Consider the following 12,427-nt stretch of genomic DNA (forward strand, 5'->3'; position numbering starts at 1 on the left):
AAGGCAAAACGAATGCAAGCATTGTTCTTTGTTCTTTACCGTAAGAATGTATAATACGTTTACATATGCTCAAGACATTGGAGATGCAGAGGTGAACGAAAAAGCCTCCTAAAAGTGTCAATGTTACTGTGATAGTGTGACTCCACTATACATGCAAGTTATCACTACATGATGCAGATCTAATAAAACCAGATAAAGACCAGACAACTTGGTGGCATGATGGGATCAAAAGACATATTATCAAGAAACGTACAAAATTCCATGTCGATACAAAGCCAAAACTGATGAAGTAAACGTGGCCAAAACAAAGACAACCCACCAAGCCATAAACAAAGCCACTTCTTTATGCAGCACAGAGCAAGGTAACAAACTACACACCCATGGAAAACTCGAGATCAAGTTATCACCAGTCTGAGATAAGCCGTTGAGGAGAAGTACCATAGCTGCGGGAACGAAAAACTGCAAGACTGCAAGACAGAGATAGTGGTTGTGAAGGAAAACCTTCGCCCTGCTGTAATCCAAGTCAGGAACTTTGCTGGAATGCAGTCTCTGGTACCAACACAACACCGCTTCATTCAAGTACATTTGCACGTTCGAACGCAAAGACATGATCTGAAGAATACCAGAAGCCAACAAACACCAGAGCCTAAATTTATCCAAGTCTGATCTCATCATACCCACATTTCCCACCAACTTAGTAGCATACTCTACTCTGCCACCATAATTCGAGCCTCGCTTTTGATCAAAATTCTTGTTCACAAGTAGTTCAGCAAATGGACTAATCCAAAGCAATGAAGTCAATGTAATCATCAAATAGTTAGCATAAAGAAGCATTCCTGCAAACCATCCACAAGAGATAATAGACAAATTGCAACGAATCTGATCAGTTCCAAGCCAAAAGGCCCGGGCACTCCTCAATGCAGGGGTATACAAGAAGCCAGCAGTGCAGCCCATAAAAAGAGCAACAAGGAGCTTTCCAAACCCATCCAATGATCCAAAATCAAAGTCAAGAATCCATTTTGGAACAACCCCAGACACAATAATTAGCCCCAACACAAACCCAAAAATCCCAATCAGAAAACTCAATTGCCTCTCCATTCTCTTGGAGGAAGACCCCTCAAAAGCAGTCCTAGCTATCAAAACAAAAATCCTACACACAACAAAACATCCTAAAAACACAGGAACCACAGATCCATCTCCTAACCACCCAGAATCTCCAGATTTCCCCAAGAACCGGTCAAGCAACAAGCAGGAAAGAACTACAACAGTGGAATTGAAAGCATGTTTAAATTCATTGAAATAAATCCTTGTTTGGAGGTGGGTATCAATCAGCTTCAGCCTAAAGATCTGAGCTTTATTTTCATCAAACTCGAATTTATCCTTAGACTTTTTCCTGGGCTTGAGTTCAGATTCAACACTACCTGGGCGTCGAATCGCAGCCCTGGCGCCGTTTGAGGAAGTGGGGTTGACGTCATCTGGGTGGACATAGGTGAAGAGGCCGTGGAGGAATAAAGCAGGGATCTTGAAGAAGTAGAGGAGGAGAAAGAGGGAGAAGGCAAGGGCGGTTTGGAGAACGAAGTTGCTGGATGAGGATACAAGTGCAGATAAAGAAGAGAGCATGATATTCAGAAATTATGGAGAGATCATCCAGATTCCGCAAAAGACTTTTTGATGTTTAGAAGGTTTTGCAATGGCGGAAGATCTAAGCACATGAGCATAGTTTCCTATGATGAGTTTTATCATATTGGACCTCCTGGCTCCTCATCTTGGGCTTCTCACTTAGTTTGTTTTGGGCTGTTCAAATATCACTTACATTTTTTAAGATGGAAAATTGTGTATTTAAAGGATTGCACTCCAATCTCGAGAGTCTTCACGATTCATGTCTCGAAAGTTTAGTTAGAAGGCGACCCAGATGGGTTTTCTTCTCGCCGTAAAAGGCGACCCAGATCTGAATTGCCTTCTCCGATCTTCTCCCTCCTCGATAATGTTGGTCGTCGATCACTTTTTTGTCTGAAAAGTCGTTGAAATGTTGTCTAAAACCTAATGACTTGTGATAACAGGTCATCAATCGATTTTTGGGTTTCATTACATCAAAATAAATTGTTTAGGAGTGTAATTACACCTTTAAAAAGTTTATTTAAGGAACTAATTGACTTTTCAGCTAAAAAACAATTTTCCCTTTTAAATTTTTAAATATATAACTATTCACATTGTTTAACAGTGATTCAGGGTAAATGGGTAATCAAAGTTGTATTCAAGAATATTTAGCAAAACCAAAAGCAGAAGGGAGAGATCTAACAAAGCATGATCACAAACCAAGAAAAAATAATCCAGAATAATACAACCTTCCATAATGATATCAAAGTGTGCTCCTCCAGTCCTCCCACTTTAAGTGCAAAACATTGACACTAAAATCTAATGGAGGATGTGGAGATATAACCAGAATCTTTTTTCACATTGCAAGTGTCTATTTACATTCTACTATCACAATTGAACCTGGATAACACAAAAATGGGGTGTCCAAAGCACTGTAATGACATCAGTAATGAAAATGGCACTGTAACAATGAGAAGTTATTTTGGATCAGCTTCTAAGCTCCATTAGTGGGTGCAGAAGACTGTTTAGAAATGTTGGGGCCACCTTCCTTGATCTCTATGTCCTTAATACCGGCTGTTAAGGATGAGGATGACGAAGAATGGCGCCTACCATCCTGCTTCTCCACGCCGTTGATCTCTTCATCAGATTCATCTTCCATATAGGAGCCCTTCCCAAGGAGTTCTTTGACTCGTAAATATTCATCATAGTGGACTCGCCTCTGTTCCCTAAAGATCTTGCTTCTTTCCGAATTAGAGCCTAGTAGGATTATGACATAAGGGGTAGATAAAAATCAGGATGGTCTTCCATACAAATAGAACATGCCAAAGGTAAACAAGAAATACGAGGGATTGCCCGCACGGGCTTAGCTCATTGGTTCAGTAGGCAGTATTTAGGAGAAGAGACCAAAGTTTCGAACTTAGTAGCGGTAGTGTAGGGATTATGCCCAAAGTGGGCAAATCCCTTGTGCACACTGGCATTTGACCCTATATGCGGAGCCACTGAGTTACTGTCATTTACATCCTCCCAAATACTTTGTCGGACCGGGTGTGGGGGCCCTTGGGACTGGGGATTCAACCTTTTGAAAGAAGAAGAATAAAAAATGCGAGGGATTCAATAGTGTCAATAAAACAACTTGCAAGGTAAAGACATTGAATTGGACCTTCATCATCTTCATCCATTTCATCTGCTGCCTCATCGTCAGATTCTGGCCACCCAATGGGTCGTAATTTATCTTTACTAGAAGACGCGACATCATTCAATGCAGTCCGTATCGCTTCAGCAGGAATTCCGTTATCAGTGCAATCATCAAAGCTATGCCGCACAGGAGACAAAGATCCTACAACAATCATTCACATCGGGTAAAACTGATGGGAAGAACACTAGATTGAGTAGATTCAAAGAAATTGACGCAATCCAGATTCTGTGACAAATGGTAGTATCTTGCATCCAAGAGCAACTTTACTTGATGATTAGTTCTTTTAAAGGGTAAGGATCAACAAATAACAAATATAAGCAGAATTTTATTCAGAGTAAGACAACTAACAACCAATGCACTGACATTTTCTTAAGGTGATAAACAAAATAATGCAAAGAATCAAGTTCTGTCAAAAAAATACTAGAGAGACCTTGCACAACAAGTAAAATTCAATAAACAAAACCAACTGGAGCATATGAAACATTTGCATGAAATCGTGACTGACAAAGAAATACAGTTTTCATGGTTGACATGAAACTTGCATATTTGCATCCAATCACGCTTTTAAAATATCAATGTTCTGAATATATATATATATATATATATATAATGACTGAATTAGGGAGCATAAAAAGGAAAAATTATAATATACCATCATCTTCAATCATTGGGTGATAAGGTGTCTTAGGCTCAGTTATTTTCTGCCTGACTGGTTTGTTTGCCTCAATTTCCACCAGATTAGCTTCATCCCAACTTACATGACCCCTAGCACATCAAGAGGAGAGGAAACACTTAGAAATCTATGAAAATGTTTACTTAATAAATGACCATATGATGATATCTTTGTTACCCCATAACACCAGGGTGGATTTTATGACTATCTAATTTGATCCAAAGCTCCGTTCCCTACTTTAGTATTATTACCTTATGCCTTATCTTTAAAAAAGGTACTTCTTAAATTACGATCAGACAATCTACAGCATACAAAAGCCCAAGTGCAATTAATCTACACATACTCAGCCAGTCTTGATACAAGTTTTCCACAAAAGTTAATTTCTAATTACTTGCCTTTTCTTCAGGACAAAAACCACTATTCACAAAGTACTTTCTAACCTTCAGCAATTTGTGCTTCTAGACTAATAGTAAAGAATTGTAGAAGGCCAACAATATAAATCGCCAGAAAGAAGACATTACTTCATTTCCACAGTTGAGCCAAATTCCTTGAAATACTCAGCAAATTAACCCGCTCTGCCTGAAACGAGGAAAAGGGACTTCCGATTGTTAGATGTTACATCAATAAACAACACAAGCACAATGGCTGTCAAGGCTTTAGAATTAGTAAAGGAATTCCAGAATTGGATTGTTCAGACCATGTCAAAGCCCCAAAGTCAAGGCAAAACAGTAGCAGAAAACTATATAACTTTCAAGGACATAATTGCTACTTAATGGACTTCATTTCTCTCCCTTCTCTGTCACATTTTCTCATCAAGCAACAAATTGCTGCTCTCCCTCATAAATCAAAGAAAATGAAAAATAGTGTTCTGTATATGATAATTATTAAGCTAACAATTCATCACTATTTTATTTCAGCTACAACCTTGCCAATACATGGTTCTTAACACACAGATCTTGTTTTCATATGAAAACAACAAAATCGGGGGAGTAACGAGTCTAATTCGAAATTTCTATAAATTTATTAAAAAACAAACAAAAAAAAAACATAGGAATCTCAAATTAAGGAAACTACACAGAATAACATTAATATCAACAATTTCATGCCTTGGCCATATAAATCGTGCACAGGATCGAGGTTGAAAGAGAGGGAAAAAACGAATACCTTGATGAAGAAAATAGAGAGGATTCTTCTGCGGAATAACGCTGCGATTCTCACCTCGTTTTTTTGGTCTTCCAGAACCTAACCTCTGAAATGCGCTGTAATGACAGACGACACGAACCAATCAAGCAGCCGTCATCAAGCCCGGTTCACCCGCTTACGGTCCGGCCAAAAGTATTTTATTCTTCCCTTTTAAAATACTCCGTAATTTTCTTTCTTTTTTTTTTTTTCTTTTTCTTTTTTGGATTATCAAGGGGGATACCCATAGGTTCCTCTTTTATCTTATCTTATTTGATTTTCGGAAATAATTTCTTGCTTATTAATATTAAATTATTATTTTTTACATTTCTAGAAAAAAAAAATTGAATTTTGAAATCTTAAAAATTCTTAAATCATGCAAAGTATATTAATATATTTTACCACTTATAAACAAATCATAAGTGAACAATATGGACTTAGTCTTTAAAATGTTAGTAAAAATCGAACTCGAGTTACTCATTTGGACACTCCTCTCTAGGCAATATTATTTATTTTTATATACATGGAAGATAAACAAATGAGATCACATAAGTTTTGAGTAGTGAACACCTATTAAATCAATGTAAAAAAGTTGTCTGAACACTTGCATATAAGAGCATCCTCAATAGTTAGAATTTTTTATTTTTTTTTGCAAGCCTCAGCATTCATCTCATCATACTTAATCACAAAAACCTTTCTCCCTGTTAGTTTTAAGTTTTTTCTCGAAGAGACACAATAATTTAACAAGAAATAATATGTGAGTTTGTGCACAGTCAAATTTTATTGGAAGAAGAAAAAGAAAAGAAAACTTACTGAGATCACAACAATAAGGATTAAAAATGGAGTAAATAGTAAAAATACACATAATATTACTCTAATTTAACAAATGGCGCCACATCCAAAAGGAAAGAGAGAGATCTTCTGCAGTTGCTGGCTATTAATTCAGTCAAGACTCAAGATACAAACTTGCAGAAGAAATCACTGAGCATATCAAGCTAAACTGGCTATCCAACTATAGTTAGGCTGGCTGGGATTCTGTTTTTCTTCACCTGGCAAGCTGCTTTTGAAGCAAGATCTTTATACAATCACCAAATCCACAGGTTTTCTCACTACCATTCATTTTGATGAATTTGTTGCAATGAGCTTTTCCTTCACAGAAGATTGGGGTTCTGCAGGGGGGAAAAAAGTAATACATAAATAAATAAATAAACTGGGATGCCTAAGATTCAGGCATAATGAATTGGTCAGTGGAATGTCAGTAATGAACTTGTTTTGGTTCTTTGTAAGAAGTAGAAATAGTGCTATGGGAAGAAGCAGAACTCGGTCGTTTCTTAATCTGAGCCTGCATCACTATGGATTGCTTTTTTTAACGTTATTGAGACTGCATTGTGAAAGCAGAACCAGCTAATAGCAAACAGCTCGGGATTTTATCAGAAAATAACTAGCTGACTAATTTCCCAGGTTTACAAGGCATATACAAAGCATCAGAAGTTCTCAAGTGTAACAAGTTCTCATTGAAATACAATAGATCAAAGATCAAAGCTTCTTGAACCAAAAGTGAATCTTGGTATGATTATTACTATGGAACTACCATATCACCCAACATTATTAACTTTGCATATCTAGACGACCAAAGGCAACCTTAGCCTGATGATGTAGGTCGAATTGAAACTACAGATAGGGCATAACACTTTGCTAAGGAAAGGGGCTAAGTGATATGAGCCCCACGCAAAAAAACACGCAAAAATTCAAATAATTGATCAACAATTTTGAAAGTCTATTAATTTTTAAAACCCTTTAAAGGTGTGTAAATCATGGGTTTATGCACTCAGAAAGTGTCAAGCTTCCAACTACTATCTCTACGCAACCTAGCATTTCCCAAAAGAATACGAATAACTCGAAGTTAGCTGATTTTTCTTCTAACACGCCTCAGGGAGACAGTTCTCTAACGTGTGACAAGAAATTAACATGCTTATTTCAGTCAAAAGAACAAAACCCCATTCTCAGTTTAGCCTTAGCACAATAGAAATCAAAATAAGCTAACTGTAAGCATCAGCTTCAAAATTTTCCACCCAAAGACTACTATTGCACTATTTACTTCCATTTATTTCCTTTTTTTATGACAAGGGAAACTCACAGCCCGTATCCAATGATTTGCAAGGTAAATTAGTCTAGGTTGCATATAGCTGATTTACTCAAACAAAGAAGGTCAATACATCGCTTCTATTAGGAATTGAATTTGTAACATTGTGGTTATAAAACTTGGCTGAGGTTCGTCCTACTTCCATTTATTTCCTTACAAGAATGAAATGTTGCAAATAGTAAGTGAAAATCTTACTGGAAATAAGTGCCTTTGGTCTGGTTTTGAAGAGAATCCTTTGGCGAATAATCCCAACCACATCCAATTCCACTCTAGGTGCGTTCATGCCAATACCGCCCTCCTTGGAATGCTTCACTTTCTTCAATACTAGCATAGGTTTCTTCAAGGCCACTTTGTTCCCTGTGAGCTCATGATACCCAACTGTAAATGTATAAACTTCCTGAAAAAAAAATAGGAACAAAATCTTAAATTCCCATCAAAGAAGGTTACAATTAAGAAAGGTGGGAACTTTAGAGAATTGGGGAAATGATTTTGGGAGATACAAATTGAACCTGACCTGAGCAGAAGGGCGACAGAGGACGCCAATTTCGAGGTTTTGAAGATGATCCATTACGGCGGGTTGGGCTTCAATAACGCCTTGAAGCTCCACAATTGCCCATTCTGCGCAGCTTTCTCCGCAGCTGCATTTCACCCGAATCTGCATTTTTGGTGTCTGATTCCTGGAATCAATTAACTGCAAATTTGCTACTTGGAAGGGTTTTCCCCGCAGAGTATGCGATAAGGTGAAGAGAATATGGCGGAGGGTTTGGATCGAGGGCGACGTTGTGAAAATGGCGGCTCTTGAATTGGCGGTAAACCAATTTATAGGATTAATTCTCCCTCCCTTTTGTTTTTTGTTTTTACCTTATTTACTTTTTCATTGGATGTAATTTGTTTTAATGATGATTATAATAATTGAGAAATGCTAAATTATCAGTTTATCACCCTGCTAATATCCTACACTCCCACAACTTTCTTTCTCACTTAAACTCAATTCAAACTAATTGAAAAAAGTTTGAAACTTATAAAAATTAGCACAATCAAATTTAAATTTACAAGTTCAATAAAGGTCGATCTCAAACTTAAGTATGTATAGGTTCGAGTTTAGCTCGACTTATTTATACTCATAACTAAAAATTAAGTATTGTGATGCGTGATCCAAAATAGGTAGATGAACGGTGATGCATGATGTTGTACTAAAAATGTTATGAGTTTGATTATTGTCAGCACTATTGTTTTCAAACTCACCACAAAGGGTTTTCTTATTACACAATAACATAATTTATTGAGTGGACATGATATAGTGATTATAGGTTTCCACATCCAGTCGTTATATTGTGGACCATGGGTCATGGTTGATACTACAGTTGTGTTGAACTGATAATGCAGTTGTGTTGAACTGATAATGCAGTTGTGTTAAAAGAATATTGCAGTTGTGTTGAAAGAGAATTGCAGTTGCGCGGAACAGAGGCCGTGTCATCCATCTGGAACTGCAGTTGTGTTGAACGGATACTTCAGTTGTGTTGAACGGATGAATGGCCTCTGTTCCGTGCAACTGCAGTTTCATTTCAACACAACTGCATTATCTGTTCAACACAACCACAGTATCTGTTATAATCATGGTCCACCATATAATTTGCGTTCCACATCACCCAAAAAAATTATTGTGATGTGACTTATTATCACCATATATATTTGTTGCAACCCAAATTATTATTATTAGTATGTAAATCAACACAATAATAATAACAATATTATTAAAATATTAGATGTATACTATATACAAACATACAATTGTACCTAATTATCCCAATAAAATTATAATAATGGTTCTTATTGCAATCTTGACTTTTGTGACAATATATATATATATATATGTCAATTCATTAGTTTTGAGTGAATCTATTAAACTTGAGGAAATCACCAATAATGATGTAAAATTGTAAATCAACTCCATTGATCAACCTAAACAGTGTACAAAGCTAAGTATAAACAAGGTTAAAAAAAAAAAAACAGATTTATTGCCCTCATATCATCACAATTCCAAACCAAAAATCAAAACCTTGTATATATCAACCAAAGAATACAATTATGTATTGGATGAGGGGAAAATCTGTCATCACTACTTAAAAGTGTGCACGAATCTTGTCTTATGATCATAGCCAACAAAGGAACACAATTTTGTATTGAGTATATAACTTTTCTTCATTCCTACTAGCCAAAATATTAAGTCTGAGTCATCTGCACAGCTCTTCACCCTTTCAATCGTCTCCTCAACACCATACAGACACATATCTATAGATGGATATCAGTTGTGAAGAGGGTTTGGTCCACAAGGGACCAACCGGCGCGACACGCGGCGGATTTCCTTGCGCTCCGGGACTCGGGGAATGGTGTGGAAGTACCTGAAGAAAGTGGAGAAGAACTTGCTTCTTATTCTTGCTTCTTCTTCTTCTTTTTCTGCAGTTTCCAGGCAGCTGGATTCACGGACCAACGATGATACGATGATGATGGTGACGATGAATGAAACCAAACATGTTTTCTGCAGTTTCATTGTCGTCTGGTCTGATCTGAAACAAGAAACAAAGCTGGAAATCTGGAATAAAGGCCGGGTTAGAAGAAATGTGGTGTTGGTTGATTGGAAACTTGGAGCCTTGAAACTGTGTATTTATAGAGGAAAAGCCAATAAGCCCTGCAGAAAAGTCATATGATAGTAGGCTGCAAGTCATCTGAATAACTTGTGCAGCTTTGCCATTAGGAATTAGGATCCTTCTCACGAGTTATTTAAAAAAATAAAAAAATAAAAACAATTTTTCTAAATGCATCTTATCATATAATTAAGATTTAAGAATGAAGATGCCGCAAAAGTCAAACATATTTTTTGTACCAAGTTCAGGGTTGACATCTACAGTTCTATCATAAACAAAGTTTGATCACTCGTTTGTCTCGCTTATCCACACGTTTCCGTGGAGTTTTAGCTGTATTAATGAATGGTTTACCTCCTAGATTCCTAGGTACTACGCATACTGACGCAGCAATCTTGACTTTGTTCTATTCATAGGACAACCCAGCTAAATTGGACAGGTTGTTGGCTTGATAACTATAAGATTACGTGTTTGACTCCCAATAAAAATGTCTTCTTGATTTGAGCTAGTTAACTATAAGCAATTTAAGCTAATTTATTTATTTGGTTAACAAAGAAGAACATCATATGTAGTTTGAAACAATATTACACAGGAAACTGTCTTGAGTCTCGACGTATCCTAACGTGCAGTGCTGTTCTGTTTATGATTCTTGAACCCAACCAATGGGAACATTTTTTGATTTCTTTTCCTCTCTTTTTATTTGTTAAGTGCAGCAAAATGTCAACGATTGATTTTATTTTATTTTATTTTATTTTTTAAAAGGCAGACTGGGACGATGATGTCATGATTCATGAATGCTGCAGGCTGCCGGTTAATTAAATTGCGATATGATGACAGAAAGACCAACGAGGTAACAGTTTATGACTACTGTTAAGATTTGACATGATCTAGGTTAAAACCCTCTTATGGTCCATTACGTAATATAAATTTCTCACCAAATGTTGGAAATAAACAGAAATTTTCTTGTGACATCTGTCAATACCTTACCTGATGCGTTTTACTGGGTTTTTAATCAGGTCCACCGTCCACAGTCTTAGCTTAAAACATGGCTTTTGTCTGTTTGCAGACAATTTGATCCATTTGCTAGGTCCACATGGTGTTTGGCTCATTTTTGTGTTTATTTTTTTGGTAACATAGCCCTGCTATTCCGCAGTCTATCCTGACATCTATTATATTCATGGCGAATCTGATGAGTGAAATGAATCAGGACCTGAAGCAATTTCAGAAGAAGAGTACAGAGAAAATAATTTCAACTGCAACGAACCGGCGTAACAAACGCGTGTATCAGATATAGATGGACTATATTTTGATTACAGACAAATAGGTAATGAACTTCAAAGGAGAAGAACATCCCTCTGGTATTGACAATTGACATACATATACATATACATATACAGTGTATTGATACAAGCCTAAAACATTCATCAGTTGTGAAGTGGATTGGGGCCTCCAGGAACAACCTTGTCTGAGACACTGTCACTTGGATCTGCCTTGCTGCTGCTTATGCTGCTCGCCACTTCTTCGAGCCGAGAATCAGCACACAGATGGCGGGGAGGAAAAGAGAGCGCGGTTTTCATCACAAATGGCTTTGCTTTTGCTTCTGCTTCAGCAATACCGGGATTGATGAGCCTGGAATGAATTGCGTGATGGAGAGTAAGCAGAATGAGCAGAAGCAGAAGTGGCACGCGATGCCGATGAGTTCTCATGTCTGAGATCCTGACAAGGAAAAGAAGAGGAGACAGGAGTAGAAGATAGGTTGAGTGGGTCTATTTAACAAGGATCAGACCATGTTAGGGAGCTTAGATACAGCCAAAATACAGAAACCAATCATGAAAATGGAACATTGACACAAACCTTGGATTCACATAAGCTGCCTGGTCATGTTTGTTTCTAAAACTATACCAGACTGTATGATGGTAATTATTAACAGTCTGACAAAAATGGCAACTGTTGAGAGTCTGTTATGGTGCTACCAAAATTTGTTGACATGCTTTATACAGCTAAAAAACACATCTCTGGATTTTAGTAGACTTATAAAAAGTGCATACTGGCCTAAACAATCTTTCTGTTACCTATCAACCCTGTTCAGTACTATGATAAGATGATTCTTATAAGATTGATTGGCAGGACAGGCATTTTTCGGTGATCAAGAAACTGGCAATCACTACTTGATAGTGTGCACTGAGTAAATCCAACCTTATAACCCTAACCGGCAAAGGACCATAAATAAGTAAACAAGCCTAAGTTGTCCACAGTCAAGCGGTTCAAATTAAGAAGGCCAAGATGGCAACCAGGCAAAGACTAACTTGATTAAGGTTACGCCACCAAGATAGACATTTTCCGATACAAGGAAAGAAAAGAACACAAGAAAAAGTTAAAATCACTTTTGAGGCAGTCAACCTCAACAATGTCTGCAGGACAGGCATTTTCATAGTCCCAAAATCCCATATCAAGAGGCACTGTGAAAAATACAGGACTATGATAAGTGTTTAATCATG

General features: G+C 37.1%; 3 protein-coding genes across 3 annotated transcripts; all 3 read right to left on the bottom strand.

The window, feature by feature from the left end:
* LOC116018782 lies at nucleotides 1-1,724 on the bottom strand. The gene has a single exon (XM_031258776.1). The coding sequence runs from the start codon at nucleotides 1,618-1,620 to the stop codon at nucleotides 241-243; it is 1,380 nt and encodes a 459-aa protein (XP_031114636.1). The 5' UTR covers nucleotides 1,621-1,724; the 3' UTR covers nucleotides 1-240.
* Nucleotides 1,725-2,305: 581 nt separating this feature from the next.
* On the bottom strand, nucleotides 2,306-5,272 carry LOC116018824 (protein phosphatase inhibitor 2). Its single transcript, XM_031258828.1, has 5 exons — nucleotides 5,130-5,272; nucleotides 4,487-4,544; nucleotides 3,945-4,057; nucleotides 3,257-3,433; nucleotides 2,306-2,853 (listed from the first exon to the last, which is right to left on the bottom strand). The coding sequence occupies exons 2-5, from the start codon at nucleotides 4,489-4,491 to the stop codon at nucleotides 2,591-2,593; spliced, it is 558 nt and encodes a 185-aa protein (XP_031114688.1). The 5' UTR covers nucleotides 4,492-4,544; nucleotides 5,130-5,272; the 3' UTR covers nucleotides 2,306-2,590.
* A 630-nt stretch (nucleotides 5,273-5,902) lies between these two features.
* Nucleotides 5,903-8,061, bottom strand: LOC116020989 (putative uncharacterized protein DDB_G0287975). Its single transcript, XM_031261576.1, has 3 exons — nucleotides 7,802-8,061; nucleotides 7,483-7,684; nucleotides 5,903-6,313 (listed from the first exon to the last, which is right to left on the bottom strand). The coding sequence occupies exons 1-3, from the start codon at nucleotides 7,946-7,948 to the stop codon at nucleotides 6,261-6,263; spliced, it is 402 nt and encodes a 133-aa protein (XP_031117436.1). The 5' UTR covers nucleotides 7,949-8,061; the 3' UTR covers nucleotides 5,903-6,260.
* Between the last annotated feature and the right edge of the window lie 4,366 nt (nucleotides 8,062-12,427).

Source organism: Ipomoea triloba, chromosome 5, assembly GCF_003576645.1.
Source record: "Ipomoea triloba cultivar NCNSP0323 chromosome 5, ASM357664v1".
NCBI lineage: Eukaryota > Viridiplantae > Streptophyta > Magnoliopsida > Solanales > Convolvulaceae > Ipomoea > Ipomoea triloba.

Coding starts and splice junctions, on each gene's coding strand:
- LOC116018782 (XM_031258776.1), bottom strand. CDS start 1,620: ATGCTCTCTTCTTTATCTGCACTTGTATCCTCATCCAGCAACTTCGTT.
- LOC116018824 (XM_031258828.1), bottom strand. Junction 3,434..3,944: donor CCCAATGATTGAAGATGATG/GTATATTATAAT, acceptor TGATTGTTGTAG/GATCTTTGTCTCCTGTGCGG. Junction 2,854..3,256: donor AATGGATGAAGATGATGAAG/GTCCAATTCAAT, acceptor TAATCCTACTAG/GCTCTAATTCGGAAAGAAGC.
- LOC116020989 (XM_031261576.1), bottom strand. CDS start 7,948: ATGCAGATTCGGGTGAAATGCAGCTGCGGAGAAAGCTGCGCAGAATGG. Junction 7,685..7,801: donor TCTGTCGCCCTTCTGCTCAG/GTCAGGTTCAAT, acceptor TTTTTTTTTCAG/GAAGTTTATACATTTACAGT. Junction 6,314..7,482: donor ACCAAAGGCACTTATTTCCA/GTAAGATTTTCA, acceptor TCCCCCCTGCAG/AACCCCAATCTTCTGTGAAG.